Source organism: Sceloporus occidentalis, unplaced genomic scaffold (assembly GCF_023333645.1).
Source record: "Sceloporus occidentalis isolate IW3139 unplaced genomic scaffold, rSceOcc1.0.p SCAF_9, whole genome shotgun sequence".
NCBI lineage: Eukaryota > Metazoa > Chordata > Lepidosauria > Squamata > Phrynosomatidae > Sceloporus > Sceloporus occidentalis.
The window spans coordinates 24,891,866-24,914,326 of record NW_028316989.1 but is presented as its reverse complement, the minus strand read 5'-3'; the positions used below and the strand labels follow the sequence as shown (position 1 = coordinate 24,914,326).

The 22,461-nt window shown below is 51.9% G+C and overlaps 3 protein-coding genes across 5 annotated transcripts; 1 reads left to right on the top strand and 2 right to left on the bottom strand.

Annotated features, from left to right (window-relative positions):
• Positions 1 to 77: 77 nt before the first annotated feature.
• On the top strand, positions 78 to 11,930 carry LOC149307042 (porphobilinogen deaminase-like). 3 transcript variants are annotated; one of them, XM_089537837.1, is made up of 14 exons: positions 78 to 180; positions 4,033 to 4,092; positions 5,634 to 5,706; positions 6,038 to 6,087; positions 6,190 to 6,245; positions 6,720 to 6,797; positions 7,238 to 7,315; positions 7,550 to 7,625; positions 9,348 to 9,461; positions 9,663 to 9,701; positions 10,083 to 10,202; positions 10,328 to 10,381; positions 10,529 to 10,615; positions 11,343 to 11,930. In XM_089537837.1, exons 1-14 carry the CDS (start codon positions 163 to 165, stop codon positions 11,511 to 11,513), a joined length of 1,074 nt encoding a protein of 357 aa, XP_089393963.1. In that variant the 5' UTR covers positions 78 to 162; the 3' UTR covers positions 11,514 to 11,930. The 3 variants fall into 3 exon arrangements, with proteins under 3 accessions (XP_089393963.1, XP_089393962.1, XP_089393964.1); XM_089537836.1 differs by lacking the exon at positions 78 to 180 and adding an exon at positions 3,061 to 3,167; XM_089537838.1 differs by lacking the exons at positions 78 to 180; positions 7,238 to 7,315 and adding an exon at positions 3,061 to 3,167.
• Positions 11,931 to 13,192: 1,262 nt separating this feature from the next.
• LOC149307041 (histone H2A-like) lies at positions 13,193 to 14,007 on the bottom strand. The gene has a single exon (XM_089537706.1). It carries the CDS (start codon positions 13,771 to 13,773, stop codon positions 13,327 to 13,329), a length of 447 nt encoding a protein of 148 aa, XP_089393832.1. The 5' UTR covers positions 13,774 to 14,007; the 3' UTR covers positions 13,193 to 13,326.
• Positions 14,008 to 15,290: 1,283 nt separating this feature from the next.
• LOC149307040 (UDP-N-acetylglucosamine--dolichyl-phosphate N-acetylglucosaminephosphotransferase-like) lies at positions 15,291 to 22,209 on the bottom strand. Its single transcript, XM_089537835.1, has 10 exons — positions 21,313 to 22,209; positions 19,753 to 20,118; positions 19,259 to 19,379; positions 18,950 to 19,163; positions 18,525 to 18,671; positions 18,297 to 18,381; positions 17,521 to 17,709; positions 17,050 to 17,137; positions 16,650 to 16,805; positions 15,291 to 16,358 (listed from the first exon to the last, which is right to left on the bottom strand). The coding sequence occupies exons 2-10, from the start codon at positions 19,905 to 19,907 to the stop codon at positions 16,293 to 16,295; spliced, it is 1,221 nt and encodes a 406-aa protein (XP_089393961.1). The 5' UTR covers positions 19,908 to 20,118; positions 21,313 to 22,209; the 3' UTR covers positions 15,291 to 16,292.
• Positions 22,210 to 22,461: the final 252 nt, after the last annotated feature.

The following is a 22,461-nucleotide window of genomic DNA, read 5'->3' as shown; positions in this document are numbered from 1 at the left end:
CACCACTGCGGCAGTGGGCGTGGCCTGGGGTGAGTGGGCGGGGCGCCCGGCGGAAGTGATGCAGCAGCAGGGGCGGCGCCTGCGCGGTGGGCTGGTGAGAGACCCATGGGACCGGCGGCGCCCAGCTGAACTCCTCCGGCCCGAGCCCCCGCCGCCCCCAGGATGACCAGCGCCGCCCCGGTGAGTCCTTGACCCTTCCTGGGATTGGCCGCCGGGGCTGGCTCCTGGCCCGCCATTGGGGGAGTGCTGCGCCTCCGCCGCCTGAGGCCCTGGATCTTTGCCCCGGGGTCGCGGGGGTCCTCAGGTGGGCCTCCCCTGCGGGCGCGGAGCCAGCCTTCCTTGGCCTCTGAGTGTGGATCCGTCGCAGTGCGCCTTCGCCCCGGCTCCCTCTTGGTCCCGCGGAGGGAGCCCGGCGCCCCGGCAAGGACCTCGGCGACCTCCCTGGCCCCGGCCCCGCGGAGGCCTCTCTCTCTCCCGGGAGTGAGTGGGCCCAGGGCGCCCGCCTGCCTCTCCTCTTGCGCAGTCCCTCTCTGGGGCAGGCAGACTGGGCGAGGCAGCGGGAACATGGCCCAGGGAGGTTGAGCAAGAGGCCGCGGCCCGGGAGGCGACGGCGGCTCCAGGAGCCACGAGACCTCCTCCTCCCCGGCCTCCGGGCTGCAACCTCCGCCCACAGACACAGGGCGCTCCGGCCTCCTCGGCAGCCCAAGAAGAGGGCTGTCTTCCAGCCGAAACCGAGCTCTGGCTCCGCATTCCCTCCTTCAGCAGCCGCTCCATCCAGGGAGCCTCCCAGGCGCTGCTTTCCTGTGGCATCAGGCTGGAAAGGGGAAGCGGACGCCCCTTTAGGCCTGGCTTCCAGGAGCCTGTTCCATCCCTCTGGGACCAAAACACTCTGCAGAAATCATCCAGTTTGAGACCGCTTTGGCTGCCCTGGCTCCATGCTAGGGAATCCTGGGAACTGTAGTTTTGTGAGAGACATTGTGCCTTCTCTATCAGAGAGCCCTGGCACCACAATAAAGTACAACTCCCAGGATTCCCTAGCTTTGAGCCGGGGCAAGTTAAAGCGGTCTCAAACTGGATGGTTTCTGCAGAGTGTTTTGGACCCTAGTCTCAGGCTCAGCTTTGGCCCGTCTCTCTCCATCCCCTTTCTTCCCCCAAAAGATGCACACTCCACTGTACCCTCAATAGAACTCCATAGATCGAGCAAGGGCTCCCAACCCTTTTGACTCACAGAGCCCCTTTTAGAACCACTTTCTATGGCAGAGCCCCTCAGAGGTCTGCCCTGCTGTGTCTTACAAGTTAATGGCGTCACTCGTTGCTTCTGATTCTTCATGCTCCATAGAACCACCAATATAGTGGGACTTTGTTATCCACCAGGGGTTGATTCCAGGACCCCCGTGGAGAGCAGCATCCATGGATGCTCAAGTCCCATTAAATATAACGGCATCTGATAGAAAATGGAAAACCAAAGTTTGCTTTTTGGAATTTATACTTTTCTGGAATATTTTCAAGCTGTGGATGCTTGAACCCGTGGATAAAGAGTCCGTGGATAAGGAGGGCCAACTGTATAACTCTACAGAGGATGTCTCTTCCTTTTCTTAGCTGAAGTTTTGGGGTTCCTCACTGAAGAATTTGTTAAACGTACTCCTACTCCTGGTAGATCACTATATCATTAAATACGAATGTGAGGATCAACCATTTCTGACTTTTCTGTGTGATTCTGAAAAGTGGACAGCAAAGAAAACTCAAGAGGAAAATGAACTGATCTGAAATGTGCTGGAGGAGAGGACTAATGGATGAAGAGGGGCTGCCAAAAGGAGAAATACTGTGGGCCCTTGGTATCCTTGGCTGGGGTTTACTTCCAGGACCCCCTGTGAATACCAAAACCCATGGATGTTCAAGTCTCATTATATGCAGGGGGACAGTAAAATGGTGTCCCTAATATGAAATGGCAAAATCAGCATTTTTGGATTTTTGGTTGGGAGGGGTATTTTCAAACCATGGGTGATTGAATCTGTGGATATGAAGGTTTGAGTGTATATGGGTCCAAGAGCAAATCAAGCCTGAACGCTCCCTAGAAGCCCAAATCTCATGATGTGCCCAACATTTGATAGCCTCAGTTTAGTCAACTGAGGCTAAATAAACTAATAAAAATAAAACTTTTATCTGTATCCCCCTTTTTTGTAATAAAACAATCTAAGCGGCAAACAGTTAAAACATCCAACATACAATACTTGATATAATATTACAATACCCCCCAAAGAAATTAAATACATTATAATTAAAAGTTAATTTAAAATAAACTATTAATAACAATATAAATCATTAATAGCAGCATAAACAATGGGCCGAGTGGTAGCATGATACATGATGTGAGGGAGTAACTAATTCTGTGGCCAAATGCTTTTATTCTGGAAAGACTATCAAATTGTTGGGCCCAACATGAGACCTCATGACTCACTGAACCTTAAAAACAAGGGTAGTACTTGGTGAAGTGGACAGTGGTAGATCATGTTCCAGGTGGACAGGGTCCATCAAGGCTGCCCTGAGCTTACAAGATCTGACTGTAAGATGGGGTCTCTTCTTGGCGGTCTCTCATTCAGAGGGTCGCCAGAAGTCAGGAAATGGCAGCAACAATTGACCCTAGTCTAAAGGTTAGCCATAGAGTGGGGGCATCCTGAATCCTAATCCACTTTGAGGGAGAGGACTGCATGCTCTGCAGCTTGGTCACTTCTCTCTTATCCCAGCTCTTCCTCTCTTGGCAGAAAAATGGGTGAAATGTCCCTTGTTTGTCTGTGAAAATGGCCCCATTGTCAGCTGGGCTGCCGTCTTCTCCTGTCTAACTTCCCTAGAACAATTTATTTCTGTGTGTAACCTCGAAAGCTCCTTGTGAGCAGCCATGGCAGCTGCAGTTCCTTCCAGGCTGAGGCCTCTACAGTAGCCACAATGTGCCTTCCCCAAAGGCCCATTTCCTCCCTCCAGCCCCCAGCCCCTTGCTTATCTCTGGACCCAGGTTGGGGTTGGTTTGCAAGGAGGAGTAACAGTCTCATTCAGAGTGCAGGCAGAACAAGGCAGTGCAAGCAGCCACTGGGCTTCCTCTTGCTTTCCCTCCCGGCAAAGAACCCTCAGGCCCCAGGAGGAGGATGGCAGACATGCTGCTCAAGGGTCAGGTAAGGGGGCAGGTGTCTCAGGCCCTTTTGCAGGGCTGGCAAAAATTTTCCAGACTCATTGCTTACAGGGACACCTTAGAGGCATTTTGAGGGGCCCTGGGAGTTTTCTGGACTTCATGTTGCTGACCACCACCAGCTCCACTGCCCCCTGCAGCCCCCCACTTGTGCCCTGCTGTGACTTATTTAGGGGTGAAACTTTGCAGCAGGAAACAGCAACAGCCAGTTGTGTTCTGAACCCATCTCCAGGTCTGATGGTTCCAAATCTATAAGGCTTCTACTATTCCCTGTTTGTCACAGCTTCTCCTCTTCTCTTGAGTTTATCCACCTTGGCAGGTATCTCTTACTTGTGAATAGCTGTCTGAGGTGCTCTTGGGCAATGGACAGGTCTTGCCTTGGGCAGGAGGTGGACCTCAGTATTCTCAGCACCTTCCAGTCTTTGAATGCATTTTGTGTTCTTTGTTGACAGCTGTTTAGGCAGTAAGGCTACAATTATTATAATCACCTCTAATAGTAGTGTCAGTGGGAGAGCTAGTGTGGTGCTGTGGTTTGAGCACTGGACTATGAATCTGGAGAGTAAGCAAGTAAAGGGGAGGAAGATAGAGATTAAGGTAATCCAGGAATGAGAAGGTTCATCCATTTCACTTGCCTTTGGCTTGCCAAATGTTCTTCTAACATTAAACGCTATTTGTTTTTTTAAGCGTGATAGTCCATTCCATCCTGAGCATTGCTCTTTGGAACTTCTTCCCATGCCTCCCTCTTATCAGAAAATCTTTGGTCCGTGCAAGAGTCTCTGGATTTGCAGACAAACTGTGGAATTTAAACTCAAGCCTTAGTTCTCAAACTAACTGGCGGTCTTTCTTTGCAGGACAAAAATGGAAATGGCTTGAAAAACCAGACTATCCGTGTAGGAACCAGGAAGAGCCAGGTATGGTCACTGAATTTCCGTCCCAACTTAGACCCCTCGCTTGCTGTTCCTCTCTGGCTTTCCTGGGACAAAACAGCACAGTTCAGGGAATGTGTGGATTTTCTCTGGGTTCAGGGATGGTGAGCAGTCCTGGGTGGCCATTTTCTTTTCCTTTGCTAGTGTCCAGACTGGAGTGACTTCAGAGGTAGGCAGAGGAGATGTTTCAGAGTCCAGAAAAAAAGCTCTGTGGGGATGGAGTATATTTGGCCTGAGGAAAAGAAGATGGGAAATACATGGGGAGAGACACATGACAAGGTCAGCCTTTCTTTTAAAATGGGAAAGTTTTTGTCAGGAGACTGTGGAGGGATCATAAGGCCCTGCACAGCTCCAGAGCCTGCCAACAGCCATGGAGGCAGTTGCAGAACATCCTTGTCTCTGGCCACAAAAGTGCTGTGCACATGCTGGGTTCAGCCAAACAAAGGCTTCCCCACGTGTCAGCAAGCAGGAGCAAAGGAATGCACCCAGCGACCAGGGAGTGGGAGCAGCAGGCGTGCCATCTGAGATAGTGCCCCACCCGTGTGGCCAAGAGCTAATCTTCATCAGCCGCCTGCTTCTGTGAATGTTGGTGCCCTAAGGATGAGCCCTCTTCCTGACTAGAGGCCCAGCAGAGAGGATGGCATGCCTGAGTGCACAAAAGAAAGAGGAGAAAAGGAAGGTTGATGGCAGTGTAAGCATCACCTGCTCTCCTCCCATGGTGCCCTCCAGGTATTGGTGGATTGCAAGTCCCAGCAGCCCTTGCTAGCCTGGGCAGTGTTGCAGGATCCTCATGGGCAGCTTCAGTCCAGCTACAATAAGAGGGCTGCACAATTCTGGCCCTCCCTGAGGCAGGTGACTCTTTCCCATTTGGGAGCTGTGTATTCCCTCTGGTCTTGGGACCATCTGAGGAGGCCTTTCTCGCTCTCTCCCACCACCATCTTTGAGGGGCATCTGGTGGGAACTTGGGGGTAGGTAGGCCTTCACGGTGGCTCCTCCCAGGCTGGGGCACTCTTCCTAGAGAAACCATACTGATGCCCTCCTTGCTCTCCTTCTGGTGACAGATGGATTTGTTTTTTGCTTAAACAAGCCCTTGGAAACAGACTGTGTATTGGAGGGGCCCTCCTCTGTGTCCCACCAGTAGATGAAATACATCATGGGAGGACATGGGAGATGGCCTTCTCTGCAGCGGGACACAGTTGTTCAATTCCCTCCCCTGGAATTAGGATCGTTTCAGCTCCAAGTCAAAACCTGTTTCTTTTATTAAAGCCTTCAGGCTTAACTCGTTCTGTCCAGGTAGTGTTTATCTTATGGTCACACTATTTAATAAAAGTGTTTTAACAAGTTTAAAAATGTCTGATTCTCAATTGATAATCAATTTAATATATTTTTAATCTTTTAAAAATATTGCTGCTAGTTATTCTTTTAACTTGATGTTGTTGTAAGCTGCCCTGAGATCTTGGATATGGGGCAGGATATAAATCTTTTAATAAACAAATGAATCCCCTTTCTTTCCTCTCCTGTTGCAGCTGGCCCGCATCCAGACGGACAATGTGGTGCAGATGCTGCAGAATCACCACCCCCACCTGCACTTTGAGATCAGTGAGTGGCTTTTGGGGGGTCCCTGGGAGTGGGGCCATGTTTCCTTGTTGGGGGGAGGCCTGTGTGTTTCATTCAGGCACAGAACAGCAGTAGCTGTGAATGCAGGAAGGTGGGCCAGCAAACCTGTACAAGTGGAGCATCTCTTTCATGGTGCAAGAAAGGGTTAGCTATGGTCCACTTGCCACATGGCTTTCATCTTCATTATGCTGTTGGGTGCAAAGTGTTGAATGATTAGAATACCCCTCTGCCCTTCCCTCACCTGAACCCTGCCTGCATGGCCTGGGGTCTCCTGGTGTGGCATCTCATGTTTTTTCTTTATCTTCCTCAATAGTTGGCATGACAACCACAGGAGACAAGATCCTGGACACGGCTCTGTCCAAGGTAAACGGCCTCTTGCTCCCTCCATTTCGGAGGGCACAGCCATAGCTGGGGATAGATCTGCATAGAAACAGCCCAACTATAATGTTCTCTTTCCCAATTTAGATTGGAGAGAAAAGTCTTTTTACCAAAGAGCTGGAAAATGCACTGGAAAGGAATGAGTGAGTGCTCCCTGACTATAAAGCAAAATCCCCGACCCCTCTCCCTCCTGATGCCAACTCCCCTGTAAGGCTTGCAAGACTGGGGGGTGCTTGTAGAGCAGAAGGTAGATGCTTTTGCTCTGACCGGAAGCTTTCTGGGAGAGACTGTGGAGGGCAGATCAGGCATGAAGCAGAAGCAGGCAGAGAGTGGGGGGCTCAGTCCCCATCCCACTCCCAAGAAAATTCAACCTATATTTCCCTGAAGGAATGGACCTATTTTTCTGCCAGTTGTGCAACAACTGCCATGTGCAGATTGACCTGGGCAAAGCCACCCAGCAACCTGGGCTGGATCAGAGCCCAGACCCCACCCTTCTGAATTGGTACCTGCCTCTACCTCCTCTTCCCCCCAACATACACACTTGCTTTTATTTGGAGCTGCATTCTCAGGTTTGGAATGCTGTCAGCAGCCTGGCTGCCCTACTTCTCTGATTCCAGGGTTGACTTGGTTGTTCACTCCTTGAAGGACCTGCCCACCTCCCTCCCGCCTGGATTTACCATCGGTGCCATCTGCAAGTGAGTTTTCAGCTCCCCAGCTTCCTGGGCCCAGCAAAAGTAGCTTTGCCCAGCCAACCACTTTCCCTTTTCCACAGGCAGCAAGGCTCTGCAAAGGCAGGTGCAAGTAGTTCAGAATTTGGAACAGATACCTTTAGAACTGTGACTCCCAGCTTGTTGGCTGGGGTATTCTGGGAGTTTTGGCCCAAGAAAAGATGTCTTTGCAGACTATTTCCCCCTAGAAACCATCTTCAGTATTAGCAATGGGTGGTCAACTTGTCCTTTAATCTCTGGCAAAGACTGTAGCCCCAGACCCCTCTTCTGCTGCTCTGAGAAAACAAGGTTCTCGGTAGATTGGGGGGGGGGGTGCGCACGAGGAACATTCCATGCAAGGCGGAAGAAGCAGCAATGGCTGAAGCTCCTTAGAGCTGCTTCTTGAATGTTATCCTGGTCCTTTGCAGGAGAGAGAGCCCACATGATGCTGTCGTCTTCCATCCCAAACATGTTGGCAAAACTCTCACCAGCCTTCCTGAGAAGAGGTGAGTTTGCTGTGATGTTTGGGCAGTGAGGACTCCCCCCTCCCCACACACACACAAAGGTCCCAGCAGAAAAGGCCTTGCTCTTTTGGGCCTGCCCTTCCAGGGACCTTGATGTGAGTTGGCACTTCTTGTGGCTGGGGCAGCAATGGTTCTGGCTGGCTAGAAAGGGTCTTTGTGGGTCAGCCCCCCTTCTCTGCATGTGCTGATGCTGGTTTTGTTTGCTCTCCCCCACAGCGTGATTGGGACCAGCTCCCTTCGCCGGGCAGCTCAGCTGAAGAGAACATTTCCTCAGCTAGAATTCAAGGATATCGTATCCTTTCTTGGGTTCACAATGTCTGGGTCTACCCTTTGTATGGACACACTGCTTTGAAATGCAGTGAAGGTTAAGTAGTAGAATTCACTGTCACAGGATGGAACAATGGCCAGTGACTTGGATTGCTTAAGACAGGAGAAATTAATGGAAGATAAGGCTATCCAGAGATGTTAGCTGGCTAAAAGTTGCCTCTCGTGCCTGAGGCTGGCAGCCTCTCTGCAGATTGACTGCTGGGGGAAAGAAGAGAGGAAGGGAAGGAAGGCTCTTACCCAGCTCACATCCTGCTGGTTGGCTTCTCACTCAGGCAAATGCTTGGTGCCTGAGGTAAGAGAACTTGGGACTAGGGAGGCTTTCTTTGGTCTGGCCTCAGGGCTCACCCGAAGCTCTCACGAAATACCCAGAGAGAGATACCTGTATTGATGGTAAAACATATTCATGATGAAGAAGCATGTGTGTTTCAAAAGAGAGCATCTAGAATTTTTGTGAATCATAGAAACATAGGCGGGTTACATACCGCCGGATTGCGGCGGTCTCCCGCCACCGCCGCCTGCAGCGTCCGGGAGCCGCAGCGGCCAAACCGTGTGGGTCCCGGACGCTCCGAGGAAGGAACGCAGAAATCGCGCTCCTTCCTGGGCCCCGGAAAAGACGTCACGAGGCGCTAGTCGCGCACTTGCGGTGTCACTTCTGGGGCGTGACGTGGCGGCCATGTGGAACGGGCACCGCCATTTGTCACGGACTCTGTCCGTGATAGGGTAAGGGGCGTCTGGAAGAGATGCTCCTTTTTCAAAATGGGACGTCCTAAGGACGTCCCTTATGGCGGTCTGTAACGCGCCATAGAATCTTAGAGTTGGAAGAGACCACAAGGGCCATCCAGTCCAACCCCCTGCCATGCAGGAAATCACAATCAAAGCATCCCTGACAGATGGCCATCCAGCCTCTGCTTAAAGGCCTCCAAGGAGGGAGATTCCACTACACTCCGAGGGAGTTTGTTCCACTGTCGAACAGCCCTTACTGTCAGGAAGTTTCTCCTAATGTTGATGTGGAATCTCTTTTCCTGAAGCTTGGATCCATTGTTCCTGGTCCTGTTCTCTGGACCAGCAGAAAACAAGCTTGTTCCCACCTCAGTGTGACACCCCTTCAAATATTTAAACAGGGCTATCATATCCCCTCTTAACCTTCTCTTCTCCAGGCTAAACATCCCCAGCTCCCTGAGGGCATGGTTTCCAGACCCTTCACCATTTTAGTTGCCCTCCTTTGGACACATGGCTCCAGTTTCTCAATGTTCTTTCTGAATTGTGGCGCCCAGAACTGGACACAATATTCCAGGTGGGGCCTGACCAAAGCAGAATACAGTGGCACTATTCTCTTGATCTAGACACTATACCAGTGATGGCGAACTTATGGCACACGTGCCAGAGGTGGCACTCAGAGCCCTCTCTGTGGGCACAGGTCCCATCGCCCCAGCACAGTTTGCCAGAGTTTGTTACTAGAAAGCCAGAGGGACATGGCACTTTGCAACAAATAAGTGGGTTTTGGGTTGCAATTTGGGCACTCGGCCCCTAAAAGGTTCATCATCACTGCACTATACTTTTATTGATGCAGCCTGGTTCAGGTGCCAGGTGTTCTGTGGGGCTGCTTTGGAGCACCTGACCATCCGGAAGCTGAGCAAGCAGTTTGGCCAGAAAAGAGTTGTTTTCTCTTACACCTCCCCTCCCTTAGAGAGGCAATCTGAACACCCGCTTGAAGAAGCTGGATGAGAAGGATGACTTCAGTGCAATTGTTCTGGCGGCGGCTGGCTTGCGGCGGATGGGCTGGGAGAACCGCATAGGCCAGGTAAGGGGGCAGAGGTTCAACCCCACCCCTTGCCTCCCTTCTGGACTCTCTTCCTCCTCCTTTGGGTGTCCCTGGCCATGGGGCTGATGTAGGGACAGAAGACTTTCCCTGAGACCAGGTGCCTTCTCTCTGTGGAGCCCTGTGTCAAACTGGGACCCTCTCTTGAGGAGATGTTGCTGACTTGGTTTCTCTTCTCTCCAGATCTTGAGCCCCATGGAGTGCCTATATGCCGTTGGACAGGTTTGTGTCATGCTCTCCCTGTTCTGCACAGGGGACATCGTATATTATTATTATTATTATTATTATTATTATTATTATTATTATTATTATTATTATTAAACAATGCTGGGTCTCAGGTTGCTGCTCTGGTCAGCATTCCCTGCCTGCTTCTTAGGATGGCTGGGGATGAGGATGAACATCCTCTGACCCTGCCCCATGGCAACCTTCCAAACAGATTCCCACTTTGCAGGGTGGATTGGGTCCTTGGCTTCAATGTCCCAAGGCCTGCTATCCCTCTGGTGTCACTGCAGGGCTGGGGCTTTGAATTGGGGAGAGGGGGAAGGGGGTGCCCAATTGACACAGTAGAGGCTGAAGAGGGCCTGTTCTGTCCCCCTACGCCAGGGTGCCTTAGCAGTGGAGGTGAGAGCCAGGGACCAGGAGATCCTGGAGATGGTGTCCATCTTGCACGATGGGGAAACGGTGCTGCGCTGCATTGCGGAACGAGCCTTCATGAAGCACTTGGTGGGTCCAGGTGACTGTGGCCCTGAGGCAACAGGGATGGGGGGGGCCTTCCTGAAAGGAAGAGACATGCTTGGTGGAGGGAGCGCCAGGAATGCCACTGACCTCCCTGGGGCTTTCTGTTGCAGGAGGGTGGCTGCAGTGTCCCCGTGGCAGTGAGCACCACCCTGAAGGATTTCCAGGTAAAGACCACAAAGACCTTCACCTTGCCAGTTTCATCAACAAGGCAGTATTGGCCCTTTTGTACCTGGGTTCCCCTTCTTCTCCTTCCCCAGCGTTTGGCTCTTGCCTCTCCCCACCTCAGCCTCCCTCTTCTTGGCTCTCCCCAGTTATACTTGACTGGAGCCGTCTACAGCCTCGATGGATCTGAGAGCTTGCGCGAGACAATGCAGATGAATGTGAAATTCCCACTGGAGGTATGTGTGCCTCTAATTTTTTTAAAAAAGTATAGGTGGTGAAGGAGACCCGGCCACCCCATGTTGCCACATAGGTAAGGGGAATATGGCTGAAGAAGAAAAATGGATTTATTTTCTAGTATTACCAGGAGCCAGCATGGTGCAGTAGTGCTGGAATTGGGGTTGGAATCTGCCTGGTGTTCTTTGCATAGAACACCAGGCAGATTCCTCTGGTCTGTCTCTTGCCTTGGCCCAGGTCTTTCTTTGCATACCTCTTGTTGTTGTTGCTGTGTGCCTTCAAGCCATTTCTGACTTATGGTGACCCATGGGATTTTCTTGGCAAGTTTTGTTCAGACTTGCCTTTGCCTTTCTGAGGCTGAGAGAGTAGGACTTGCCTGAGGTCACCCAGTAATTGAACAAACGGGATAAAAGCCTTCTTCTCCAGAGTGAAGGCACTATACCACAGCCTCTCCTTCCTCTTAACAAATTTATCTCTTGACTTTCTTGCTGCATTTTACTAAGTCCTTTTCTTACTTTCATTCTTTTCTGTATCTTCATTAGAGAATGAACCCTTTTGAGTGTCAGTCCCCTCTTGTTAAGGCTGGCAGGAACCAGCCTCCAGGGTCAAAGGCAGGGATGTCATTGAGTAATAAAATACTTCCCATACCCCTCTGACCCTGAAACTGCCTTCGGGAATTTAATGGGAGGATATCCAAGGCGCCATCTTTGCTTTCCTGTTCTTTTCCAGAATGAAGATGGTCCCAACGATGACATCCAGCATGTTGGCATCACAGCCAAGAACATACCTCATGGGGCTCAAAAGGCGGCCGAGAAGCTGGGCCTGGAGGTGGCCGAATTGCTCCTGAGCAAAGGGGCCAAACAGATCTTGAATGTGGCCCGGCAGCTCAACGACGCATGATGCACCTCCATTCCATCGGCCATCCTTTGTTAGGTTAGCAACTATGCCTCTAACCTTTCCTCTTCAAGGCAAGGTGTGGGAATCATGTATCCCCCTCCATTGGACTACAACTCCCATCAGCTCACCTAGGTAGCAGTCAGTGGTGAGGGATGCTGGGTGCTGCAGTCCAGCAACCACTGGGGAGGGGGAGGCCTTGTGATTCTCACCCTTTCCTTGAAAAGGGACATTCAATTTATTGTGGTAGTTTAAGCTACTACAGATTTGCTGATCATTCTCTGTAACAGAGGTTGAATTTTTAAAAAAGAAGCAGTTTTTAAATGCAGGCATTAAATGGGAATCAGTGGGTAGTATTAAGTGTCTTAATTTACATGGCCTTGTAATTTCTTTTTGTGAAACATTAAAAGAGATTTAATTTGATAGTGGTGGTTGAAACTTTCATTGGAAGAACAAAGATCTTGTATAGGAGAGCAAAGTAGGTATATTCTCAATTTCACGAAGGGCAGCAGCCATGGTGACCCACCGAGACCTTAGCCAGGTCACACTCTCTCAGCCTCAGAGAAAGGCAAAGCCCTTCTGGACAAACCTTGTGAAGCAAACTTCCCAGGACATGCCCTACATTTAATCTTCTGCCCTCCTTTCCCAGGACCTGGCTTACATTTCTGCCTCCATTTTGAGCATGGATTTATGAGTGTCTTTAGCCTTTATGTCCTCCATTTTGTAGTGAGGACATCTGGCCACCCAGAGAAAAAAGATGCTTCAAAGCATTTCAGAGGAGCCAGGCCGCCCATGAAGACTCTGCAGTTGATGGGAGTTGTAGTCCAACAGCGTCTCTTGGGGGGTGGGGTTGCCTTGGGGTTTTAAAACCCCTCGACCTTTCCTCCTCTCTGCCCCATGGAGAAAAACCACCCCCCACCCCCTTGGTTTGGGTGACTCCCGGCAGGGCTGCCATTGCTGGCCCCAGACCCAAATCGGGGGCCTGAAGAGCAAAGGGGTACCAGCATGTGTGAAAGGTGTACAAGGTTTTTACATCCATGGTTCCCAAACTTTGGTCCTCCAGTTGTTTTGAGACTTCAGCTCCCACAATTCCTGACTCTTGGCCAACCTGGCTGGGGCTTCTAGGAATTAAAGTCTGAAACACCTGCAGGGACGCAGCGGGGGGGGGGGGGGCGGTTCTTGGGGTCCAGACCCTCCCTTCCATTAGAAAAATGAATGGTGTGTCCTGCTGCGCCGCCCCCCCCAAGCCCCATTATAAATAATGGTAGCAGTCTGGACCCCCCCCCCTCCTAAAACCCTAGCTACATCCCTGACACCAGGAAGGCCAAAGTTTTTAAAGCATGGCATAAATTGTGGGATAGAGGGGAGATGGTCCCAGTCTTCATGCCTCAGTTTTATCTTCCTTGCTGTAGAGTCCAGTGGTTTCCAAACTTCGGTCCTCAGCTCCCAGAATTCCTGGCTATTACCCAAGCTGCCTGGGGCTCCTGGGAGTTGGTCGAAAGCGCCCAGAAGACCAAAGTTTGGGAATGACAGCTTTAAGGTGGTTTTAACTGCTTTTACCCTTGGGCCCACTCTGAAGGAAAGGCGGCATAAGAATGAAACAAGCGAATAAAGTAAAAGGGAAAGGGGCTTCCCTTCCCGACCCAACCTTCCCCCCGAACAAACCGAGAGGCGGAGCCAAGAGGTACAAAAGCCCCAAACGGGGAGGCTTTTAATGGAGGCCTGGAGGCCAGTCCTGTCTGGGGCAAGGGGTCAGTCGCTCAGCGCTCCATCGAGAACTGGCCGGGCTTCTTCCCCTGGGAAAGTCCTCTCCGTCCGCTCAGTACTCCTGCGAGGCCTGGCTGGGCTTCTTCTTCTTCCCGGTCCCTCCGGCGGCTGCTCCGGCTGCTGCGTGCCGGCCCTTGTTGGGGAGGAGGGCGGCGGGGATGTTGGGGAGGACGCCGCCCTGGGCGATGGTGACGCGGCCCAGGAGGCGGCCCAGCTCCTCGTCGTTGCGGACGGCCAGCTGGAGGTGCCTGGGCACGATGCGGCTCTTCTTGTTGTCGCGAGCCGCGTTCCCGGCCAGCTCCAGCACCTCCGCCGTCAGGTACTCCAGCACCGCCGCCAGGTACACCGGCGCCCCGGCCCCCACGCGAGACGCGAAGCGGCCCCTGCGGAGCAGGCGGTGCAGGCGGCCTACGGGGAACTGCAGCCCCGCGCGCGAGGAGCGGGACTTGGACGAGCGGGGCGTCCTTCCCGAGGGGGCACCTTTCCCGCGGCCGGACATCGCCCCAACAATCTAGGATCGAGACACAAACGAACAGCGCAACGACCGGAAGCCGAATGGAGCGGGAATCCCGCGCCCCTCGCCCTCTTATACCACCCGCGCTCGCTGCCCATTGGACGATGACGTCACGGCCTCGCCCGCCATTGGTCACCTCCCGCAGCCAATAGGAAGGCAGCGCGCCAAACTCCGCAGGACGCGGAAGTGACTCTTTTTGAGGAGAAAGAAAATGGAGGCCGAAAAGGAAGAGGCGGCCGAATAGAAGGTAAAGACCTAGAGATAGAAAGCCAGGCTCAAAATGTAGGACGTTCGGGAAGTTCTTCCTGGGCAGGAGGCCGGAATGGAGGCCGCGTCCTGGGAAAGGAGGACCACCTTTGGCCACCCTCTTTCTCTTCAAAGCCAGAGAGAGAAAGGCTGCCTCCACACTGGAGAGATAACAACCCGGTTTGGCTCCGCTTTAACTCTTTGTCTGGCTCAAGGCTATGGAATTCTGGGAGTTGGACCCCACAACATACTCCCAGAATTCCATAGCCTTGAGCCAGGGCAGTTAAATGGAATTCTGGGAGCTGGAGTTTGTTGTGGCGCCCAGAAGACGCCTTTGGTTTTTCTGCTTCTATTTGGTCCAAATGCATCTGAGGAAGTAGACTTTTAGTCTAGGAAGCTCATGCTGCCAACTGCTTTCTTCCAGTGAGTCTCACTGGGGCTGCAAGGGACTGCATTGCCCTGCTCTGCCTTATTAATAGACAATTCCAGCAGACACTGCTGCTTTCCCTCCTTCACCCCATTTCCCATGAAACCAACTGCAGGCCCTACAATCCGCCATACATCAGCTGCTTTCTAAAAAGGCCTAACCCTAATAATAATGAGGCACTTCCAAATGACGGAAGACCCCACTTCCGAAGAAGCTCCCATTTCCTTAAGGAGAAGAGGGGCCTGGGCGGGTGGCAGTTGCTGCATAGACTCACGTATAAGTCTAGAAATGTCAGTCAAAACACTGACCCAACCCCCAGGTTGACTTCCCTACAGGCCAATAGTGGACTATGCTTTAACTCATATTTAAAGAGGGTCCACCCTGCCTGGTGAAAGTCAAGTCTGTAGTCTCTCCTGAAGCACTGGTCCTTCTCTGTTTTCTCATCTGTCCAGCCTTCAGGGCACGCAGTTAGGTCCGCTGGGTTTTTGTAAGTTCTTTGGCATTGTTTCCCCCTGCTTTATCTTTAAGATCCTTCATTATATGCCCCTAAGGTTTTGCCCTCAGCTTATCCATGGGGTCATATAAAAATCCATAATTTTGGCCCCAAAATCTGCCCAACTTATACACAAGGTCGACTTATACTCGAGTATATACGGGATGCTGTGAAATCAGGTTGGCCTCAGTTTATGGCGACCCCACGAAATGGAGGGCTCCAAGGGAACCAGGCAGAGCTCCCCGGATGGAGTCCATCCATCTGCAGCGTGGCCTTCCTCTTTTCCCCAGGTACAAAACTTCTGTTGTGGGAACCTCCTCCTGCAATAAGCACATCTTCTCTTTCCGTTAATTAATCCATGGCTTTATTATGGGGCCATTCCCTCTGCCCTCATGACTGGCTGGCAGGGGCCCAGTTTACATTCCCATTCCCACACAGTGTGTCCATCACCATTCACAGAGGCCTGGCTGGCCTGCCCCCACCCCCCCAAAGTGTGTCAATGGCTTGGTCTTCTTCTCCTTAACACTCAGGAAAGGTCTGACCTCCTTAGAAGCATCACCACCAAGATGGCAACAAAGAGAAGCACCCTACAAAAGAATGCTCAGAGGGGCTCCAGAGAGGGAGTTCAGCTGCTGTACAGTAATTGTAGGGGTCAAGCAGGCTGATCTGAAGATGATCTTAAGCAGGTTTGCACAAGACTGAGTCCAACTAGATTTTGGACCTCACCAGTCAATGGGTGGAGGGTTGCTGATTTGGCACGGCCATAGCGAACCATGAGACAGAAATGACGCTAACCAAAACAGTCCTTCAGAAGAGTGAACAGCACAGAAACAACTCCCCCATGCCTCATCACATTTCCCAAAGTGCTTTGATTCCACCTAATTTTGAAGCAGAGCATCTTTCCAAAAATAATTACAGCTGTCCTTGAGAAAACATCACTGCTTGGCTGCGTTCAAGATGATGGCTGGTAAAGTGCTGCAGGAGGCTTTAAGGACAAGAGGGCATGGGAAACAGGCAGCACTTCTCCAGGAAAAGCTCAGTCCCACTTACATATGCTTTTGTGTTTCTCCGTAGTTCAGGGCAGCAAAATGCTCCACCAGAAAAAGACATTCAAAGTCACCCCATTCCCCCAACCCCCAAATCAGGACACATCCCCTTCTATCAGTGGAGCTGAGATGCTGCTGAAACAAACAGCACAAACCCTGCCATACAAGTAGAAGCATCAGATCATCTCCAAATAGGCTAAACCTGTCCCTCCCAACACAGACACCAGGACACCTGTGCCTCCTGAAAGGCCTTTGCAAGAACTGTCTGAGGAAGAGAGAGATCAAGTGCTGTTCAGACATCATAGAACAGCCGCACCAATTGGTACCGGACAGAAAAGGCGATGATGCTCCCCACAACCTAAGAAAGGAGAAAAAGAAAGGGACCCACTGTCACCCAAGGACATGGCTTGTTATCCACCTGAGTTACTGACACCAATTGTGGTTCTGACACTTTGAGGTAAGAACAGTCCCACCCACCAAAAACATTTGGAGAAGAATTTCTTTGCAATGGCGCTATAGCAATTTCTTCTGAAGCACCTGAGCCTCCAAGAAGAGGTCTGGGTTCTCAGCTCAGGAATGAACACTCTTGAAAACCTTCTGAAGGTTCCTCTTCCTGGTCCCTTTCCCCAGAGAGTGGGGTACTCCCTACCTGCATCAGCAAGAGCAGCACAGTCAAGTTTCTCTCAGGGGTTGGTCCCATAAGCTTTATCGCAAAGTTAATGAGCGTCATGTTATTGCATTCCAGGTATTCTCCATCTTTGTCTACTCCCTGACGTACATCAACCAAGTGGAGTTTCTCTGATACCTGGAAAGAGCCATTTGTTACTGATGCTTCTCTAAGGTTATGCTAGAGAAGCTTTTCACTCCCTCTTGCACATGATTCAGTTAATCTGTGCAAAAATGGGCCAGAATGTCTGAACCCACATCCCAATTTTCTTTGCCACTCAAGCCACCCTCAGTACATTTCCCCCTCTCCCTAATTACAAGGATCATTCTTTCGCCTGGGCACTACCAGGATGCATGCAATCTTGATGTTACTTCAGCATTACCTTGAGAATATGCTTTCCAAAGGGAGAAAGGCTCTTGGGCTTGAATCTGGAATAGCTCATCTCTAGTTTTCCTGTGTCAGGGTTGAATCTAATGGCAAAAACAGGCTCCAGTCAGCAAGGACATAATATAAAAATATTCCAGAACAAGGGCATGCCAGCAAGCGTGTAGTCAAGGCAGACAATGTATAACCTAGGCAAAGACACCATTTAAGGAAGGGCACATTTGCGAACCATCCACTTGGTTGTATGAATTAAGTTGCCACAGACAACCTGGGGAACTGGCATTTACGACTGTGATATCCAGTCTTTGACAAGAATTTGTATCTTTTCAAAGAAGCACACTTCCCAACATTTCTGGTTTGGCAGCCAATGTTCTCTGCTTTTCAAATGGATTTAAAACATGAATTCCATCTGCCAAGCAGTTGTAGGCAAAGCAGGGCAATGCCTGACAGGCACCTGAGTCACTGTTACCTGGGCAATCGATGGCGTGGGCAAGGAATAATGTGGAAGAGCTGAGGCAATGAGTAGAGAAAGTTAAGGACTTGTGGAATGAAGAAGAGCAGCATGGTTTTGCTGAAGTGCCCAAGGATCCCCACCACAGCAAATGTCATGCCCGCGAAATAGCAGAACGTGTCACCCACAAATGCCCGGGAAGGGTACCTGTGCCCAGAACACAAAAGGAGAGAAGAACAGATTAGGAAAAACAGGAGGTTGGGTGGACTAGTAAACCCCAGCACCAGGGAGCTTCCAGCCTACTGGCTGACTGTTAGAGACAAGGTTAAATGGTGTGTCAGTGAACATGCGCAGTAAAGGGCCAAGGAGGTTGGCATCCAAAACTATGGCTGGGCACAGAATGTGAACAGAAAGAGGTGCACCTTGGGCCCCCTTTTCACTTGACATCTTTGGGAGCTCCACCTGCACTATTTGTTTCTTGCTTTATCAGCTTACTACTGAGGACAGCATTTCTCACTTGTCTTAATTTAATCCCACCCTCCTCTAGGTGACATCTGATACTGATATTTAGCAGAGAGTTTTGGTACTGATACTTGATATTAGGGGTATCCCAGTCCCTATGCCACTGCCATCCAGTGGCTAGTGGAGAGCAGAGGGTGAGGGACGGAGGAGCTTCTGGCTGTGTCCCTTCGAAACAGTAGTTGCCTCAAGGCACCACCACCCCAAAGGCAGCCACCTCCTCCCCAAAGACAGCCCCTTCCACATCAACCTTTACAATCCACAAAGTCACCTACCAGTTGTGGTACAGCAGCCCCAATGTGGTAAAGAAAAAGGGAATCATGAAGTAGAGGGAAAAAATGTGGTCGTCGCTGTAATCCCCTGAGGGGAAGGAGGAATAAAGAGGGTCAGCCAGCTAGCATCAACCAGGGCCCTCACACACCAGGCCTGCTGATGCCACACTGACAATCAACCTCACCCAAAGTTTCCCGGAACACCCCAAGCCTCTGTCTGCCCCTCCTTACCACTAAGCTCTATGATGTTGAATGTGACAATTGAGGCAGCAATCACCAGCGACTGCCCAGCCTCCAGACCATTAATCCCAGCAAGAATGTTGATGGCGTTGGTGCAGAACACAGCCAGCATGCCCATGTACACATAGTAGAGGATGCCTGTAAGAGAGAATTACCGTTTGTCTTTCTCTCAAAACGCTTCTGAGGACATCAGCCATGTAACATCCTCCATAACAAAGAAAACAGCCGGTGAGAAAATGGGAGACTTGGCCATGCACCCGTCCCATCACCAGGCTTCTCAGACCAGCACTGCACACAGCTGTGCCAGATGAGTGCTGAGGATTAGTGGTCACCCAGGGGGGCCTAGGGAACAGTAGCTGGGGACTCCTGAGTGTACCAGAGTCACAGCATCTTTGGCTTAGTCCAAGGTCACTTACCCAGGTCCAGGTGCATGCCCAGGAACATCCGGAAGGGCTTCGGGACCACGATGGTGGTATTGCCAAAGTTGGTGAAGTAGACCATGAGGAGGGGCAAGGAGGCCATGGTGGGCAGAAGCAGCTTATGGCGCCAGCGCAAGTTGAGTACGTCATCCGCGAAGCCCAGGAAGATCATGCAGCAGATGGCGAGGAGGGACCCAATGAGCGCCACAAACTGCAAGGCAGAGAGGAGACATGAGGCCACTCCTTTGGGCCGCTGCAGCCAAGTCAGCCACCTCAGTTGGGGCTCTAGGTGAGGCAGGTGCTCACCTCATGGTGCGGGAAAGCCTTGCACTGCTCTTCCACAAAGCAGCTCAGGAAGGGCACCGGGATGAAGCAGAAGAGGATGATGAGAAAGACGGCTCCGCTAATCACTCCCTGGGACTCTGGGCTGAAGAGAGGCAGAGAGTGCAAAACAAAAGTTTCCTTGGTCTTATCCCATCAGAGCTTTACTTCTCTTACACAGCAGGATCAGAAGAATCAATCCCAAGGGAAAACCTTAGGAGCAGAGGCTGAGCTCTCCCTAGTGAGAACATGGCAGCACACAAATGGCATTTCCCTGGTGGGATTCTCCACTCGTCAGCTCCAGGAGATGCCATGCAGCCTGCCATGCCCTACCCAGCACCTGACCACGCCTTGACCAGGTCTTTCAATCCCAGAGATCCTCTTTTTAGGCTCCTCCACCTGGAAGTCTGAAAATGTTTAAGGCACTTTCTTCTCTCCCCCTGTTTAGGTTACATTACAGAATAACAGGTTTTACTTACATGGGCTGCTTAGAGGTTTTGTTCAAGTCAATTCCAAAAAGCTTGGCGGCAATGAAGTGGTCCTTGAAGGCCGGGATAAGCGTCAGAGTGGCAACGAAGCCCACCAGGGAGCCAAAGAAGTTGATGAGCAGCGGGATGAGGGGCAGCTTCCACATCTCAGAGCCACCTTGGGGGCACCCACATGCCAAGAAGCCAAGCACCCGGTCTGCAATCTCTGCACTGTTGCTGTCAGTCCAGTTCTACCTGGGACGGCCACTGCAGGCTCTCCTTGATGTGGGCAAAGCAGTGTTGGTGAAGAAGCCTCCGGACCACAACCAGCAACAGCAGGATGCAGCTCCAGGAATCATGGCGAAGCTCCGTCTGCCTCTGGCCAAAAGGAAAAAGAACCATAGAATCACAGAGTTGGAAGAGACCGCAAGGGTCATCCATTCCAACCCCTTTCTGCCATGCAGGAACTCTCAATCAAAGCATCTCCATTGACCATCTAGCATCTGTTGAAAAACCTCCGAAGAAGGAGACGCCATCACACTCCAAGGCAGTGTCTTCCACTATCGAACAGCAATTCCTGTAAGTTCTCTCTAATGTTGAGCTTGAATCTCTTTTCCTGTAACTTCTATCCATTGCTCCATTGGGTCCTATTCTCCGGAGCAGCAGAAAACAAGCTTGCTCCATCCTCAATATGACATCCCTTCAAATACTTAAACAGGGCCATCATTTTACTTTTTAACCTTCTCTTCTCCAGGCTAAACATAGCCAGTTCCCTAAGTCTCTCCTCATGGGGCTTCATGGTTTCCAGACAGAAATCCTTCCTAATGTTTAGCTGGAATCACTTTTCCTGTCACTTGCATCCATTGTTCCGTGTTCTAATCTCTGAAGCAGCAGAAAACAAGTTTGCTCTATCCTCAAATACTTAAACAGGGCTATCCTATCACGCCTTTAACCATCTCTTTTCCAGGGTAAACATCCCCAGCTCCCTAGGGCTCTCCTCAGAGGGCTCCATGGTTTCCAGAACCTTCCAGAAGAGGGGAGGATGAGCCATGCCCATAAGAGAAATCCTGCCCTGGTGCGATTCAGCCAAGGTCCACATCGGGGGACGGAGGCCTTGGTGCTTTCGGTGCTGCAGCCAACAAGTGCCAGTGGTCTCCTGACTGACACAAGAGAAAGAGCCAGGCATTCCTGCAGATATACTTTTCCATTCCTGACTCTTAAGCAGTGACTCCCAAACTTTGGGGACTTCGACTCCCAGAAGCCCCAGCTGGTTTGGCACAGCAATGAGGAATTCTGGGAGCTGAAGTCCAAAATACCTGGAGCACCAAAGTCTGGGACCCACTGAGCTGCAGTGCACTTTCCCAGAGTAAGGCAGGTCAGGTACTGCTACTGTCCCACAATGAGCTCCACGGCACTGGCACTACAACTCCCATCATCCCCCACTGCTGTGGGCAGCGCCTGCTGGGCTTGAGGCTGGCAAGGCATGTGACCCCTTAGTCCCTCAGCCCCAGGGCTCCGGGGAGGGGATGATGGGAGCTGCAGTCCAAGAGCGCCTCTGCTTCCGGTGCCTACCTTCAGAGCGGCAGGAGCCCCGCTCTCTCCGCAGCACTGAAGGCGTTTCCGCCCGGACGCCCGACGCTGCTCACTTCCGCTGCCCGGAAACGACCCTTCTGTCACGGAGCACCATGGGACGGCGATGACGTCAGCGACGCCTCCGCCACCATGTTTGTCCCTGGCTCCTTGGCCCATATAGCGCTGCCAAATCGCCCCCCTCGAGTGGGTCGCCTTCCGCAGAACGAATCTCCAAGGGCTGCTTTTCGAGCCGATTTGGTTTGAGGGTAATAGGAAGGACCGAAGGTTCGGGGCTGCCCTTAGCTAAGATGGCGCCGGAAGGTACCACGTGACCGCGGCTTGAGCTGGCGTCTCACAAGTCACCTCGCTCGCTATTGGTCCGACGGGGCGCTCCCTCTTCTGACAGGTGGGGGAGTCTCTTAAAGGGACAGGCGAGGGGTGGAGGGGCGGCGTTGCGTAGCGGTTAGAGCGGCGGGATAGGACTCTGGGGCCCGGGTTCGAATCCCGCCTGGGCCATGGAAACATGGAAGCAAGTCCTCTCGGCCTCAGAGGATGGCAATGTCAACGTTATGACTCTTGCTCCCAGGTCCTTGAAAAGGAGGACGTGTCTGGTCACCCTGAATGGAGGGAGGGCCTTCTGGGATTCCTCCCGGGCAGAAGGCCGCTTCATCCCAATGGTTTTTCAAAGGCGGGCCCAGCCCTAGGATCCTGGCTCGGTTCAGCACCTTGGAAAGCTCCTCGGGAGCGACATCTCCCTCCTGCTCCAGAGCCCCTGCTGGGTTCACACTGGGAAAGGGCATCACAGCGGCGCCACGCCGGATTATTCCTGCAGCGCGGACGCCCGAAGCACACTGCAGAAATAGCCGTCCGTCTTGGGGCCGCTTTAACTGCCCTGGCTCAGCGCTAGGGAATCCCGGGAAGTGTCGCTTGTGAGACATTTAGCGTAGAGCGCCCTGGTGCCACAACAGCAGACTACCGTTCCCAGGATTCCTAGCGCTGACCAGGGCAGTGAAACGCAGCCTGAGAGCTGTGGGGCGGAGTGTGGGGAGGCCGCGTGTCCGCGCTGCAGCTGCTGCTCCTTGTGGGGAGCGGATTAAAGCTCCGGGGCGGACGCAGCCGCCTTCTCTCGGCCAGCAGAGCTTCTAGGAG

Coding starts and splice junctions, on each gene's coding strand:
- LOC149307040 (XM_089537835.1), bottom strand. CDS start 19,907: ATGTGGAAGCTGCCCCTCATCCCGCTGCTCATCAACTTCTTTGGCTCC. Junction 19,380..19,752: donor AAAACCTCTAAGCAGCCCAT/GTAAGTAAAACC, acceptor GCCTCTCTTCAG/CCCAGAGTCCCAGGGAGTGA. Junction 17,710..18,296: donor GGGCTGCTGTACCACAACTG/GTAGGTGACTTT, acceptor TTCTGGGCACAG/GTACCCTTCCCGGGCATTTG.
- LOC149307042 (XM_089537836.1), top strand. CDS start 3,141: ATGGCAGACATGCTGCTCAAGGGTCAG. Junction 6,246..6,719: donor AATGCACTGGAAAGGAATGA/GTGAGTGCTCCC, acceptor CTCTGATTCCAG/GGTTGACTTGGTTGTTCACT. Junction 6,798..7,237: donor ACCATCGGTGCCATCTGCAA/GTGAGTTTTCAG, acceptor GGTCCTTTGCAG/GAGAGAGAGCCCACATGATG.
- LOC149307041 (XM_089537706.1), bottom strand. CDS start 13,773: ATGTCCGGCCGCGGGAAAGGTGCCCCCTCGGGAAGGACGCCCCGCTCG.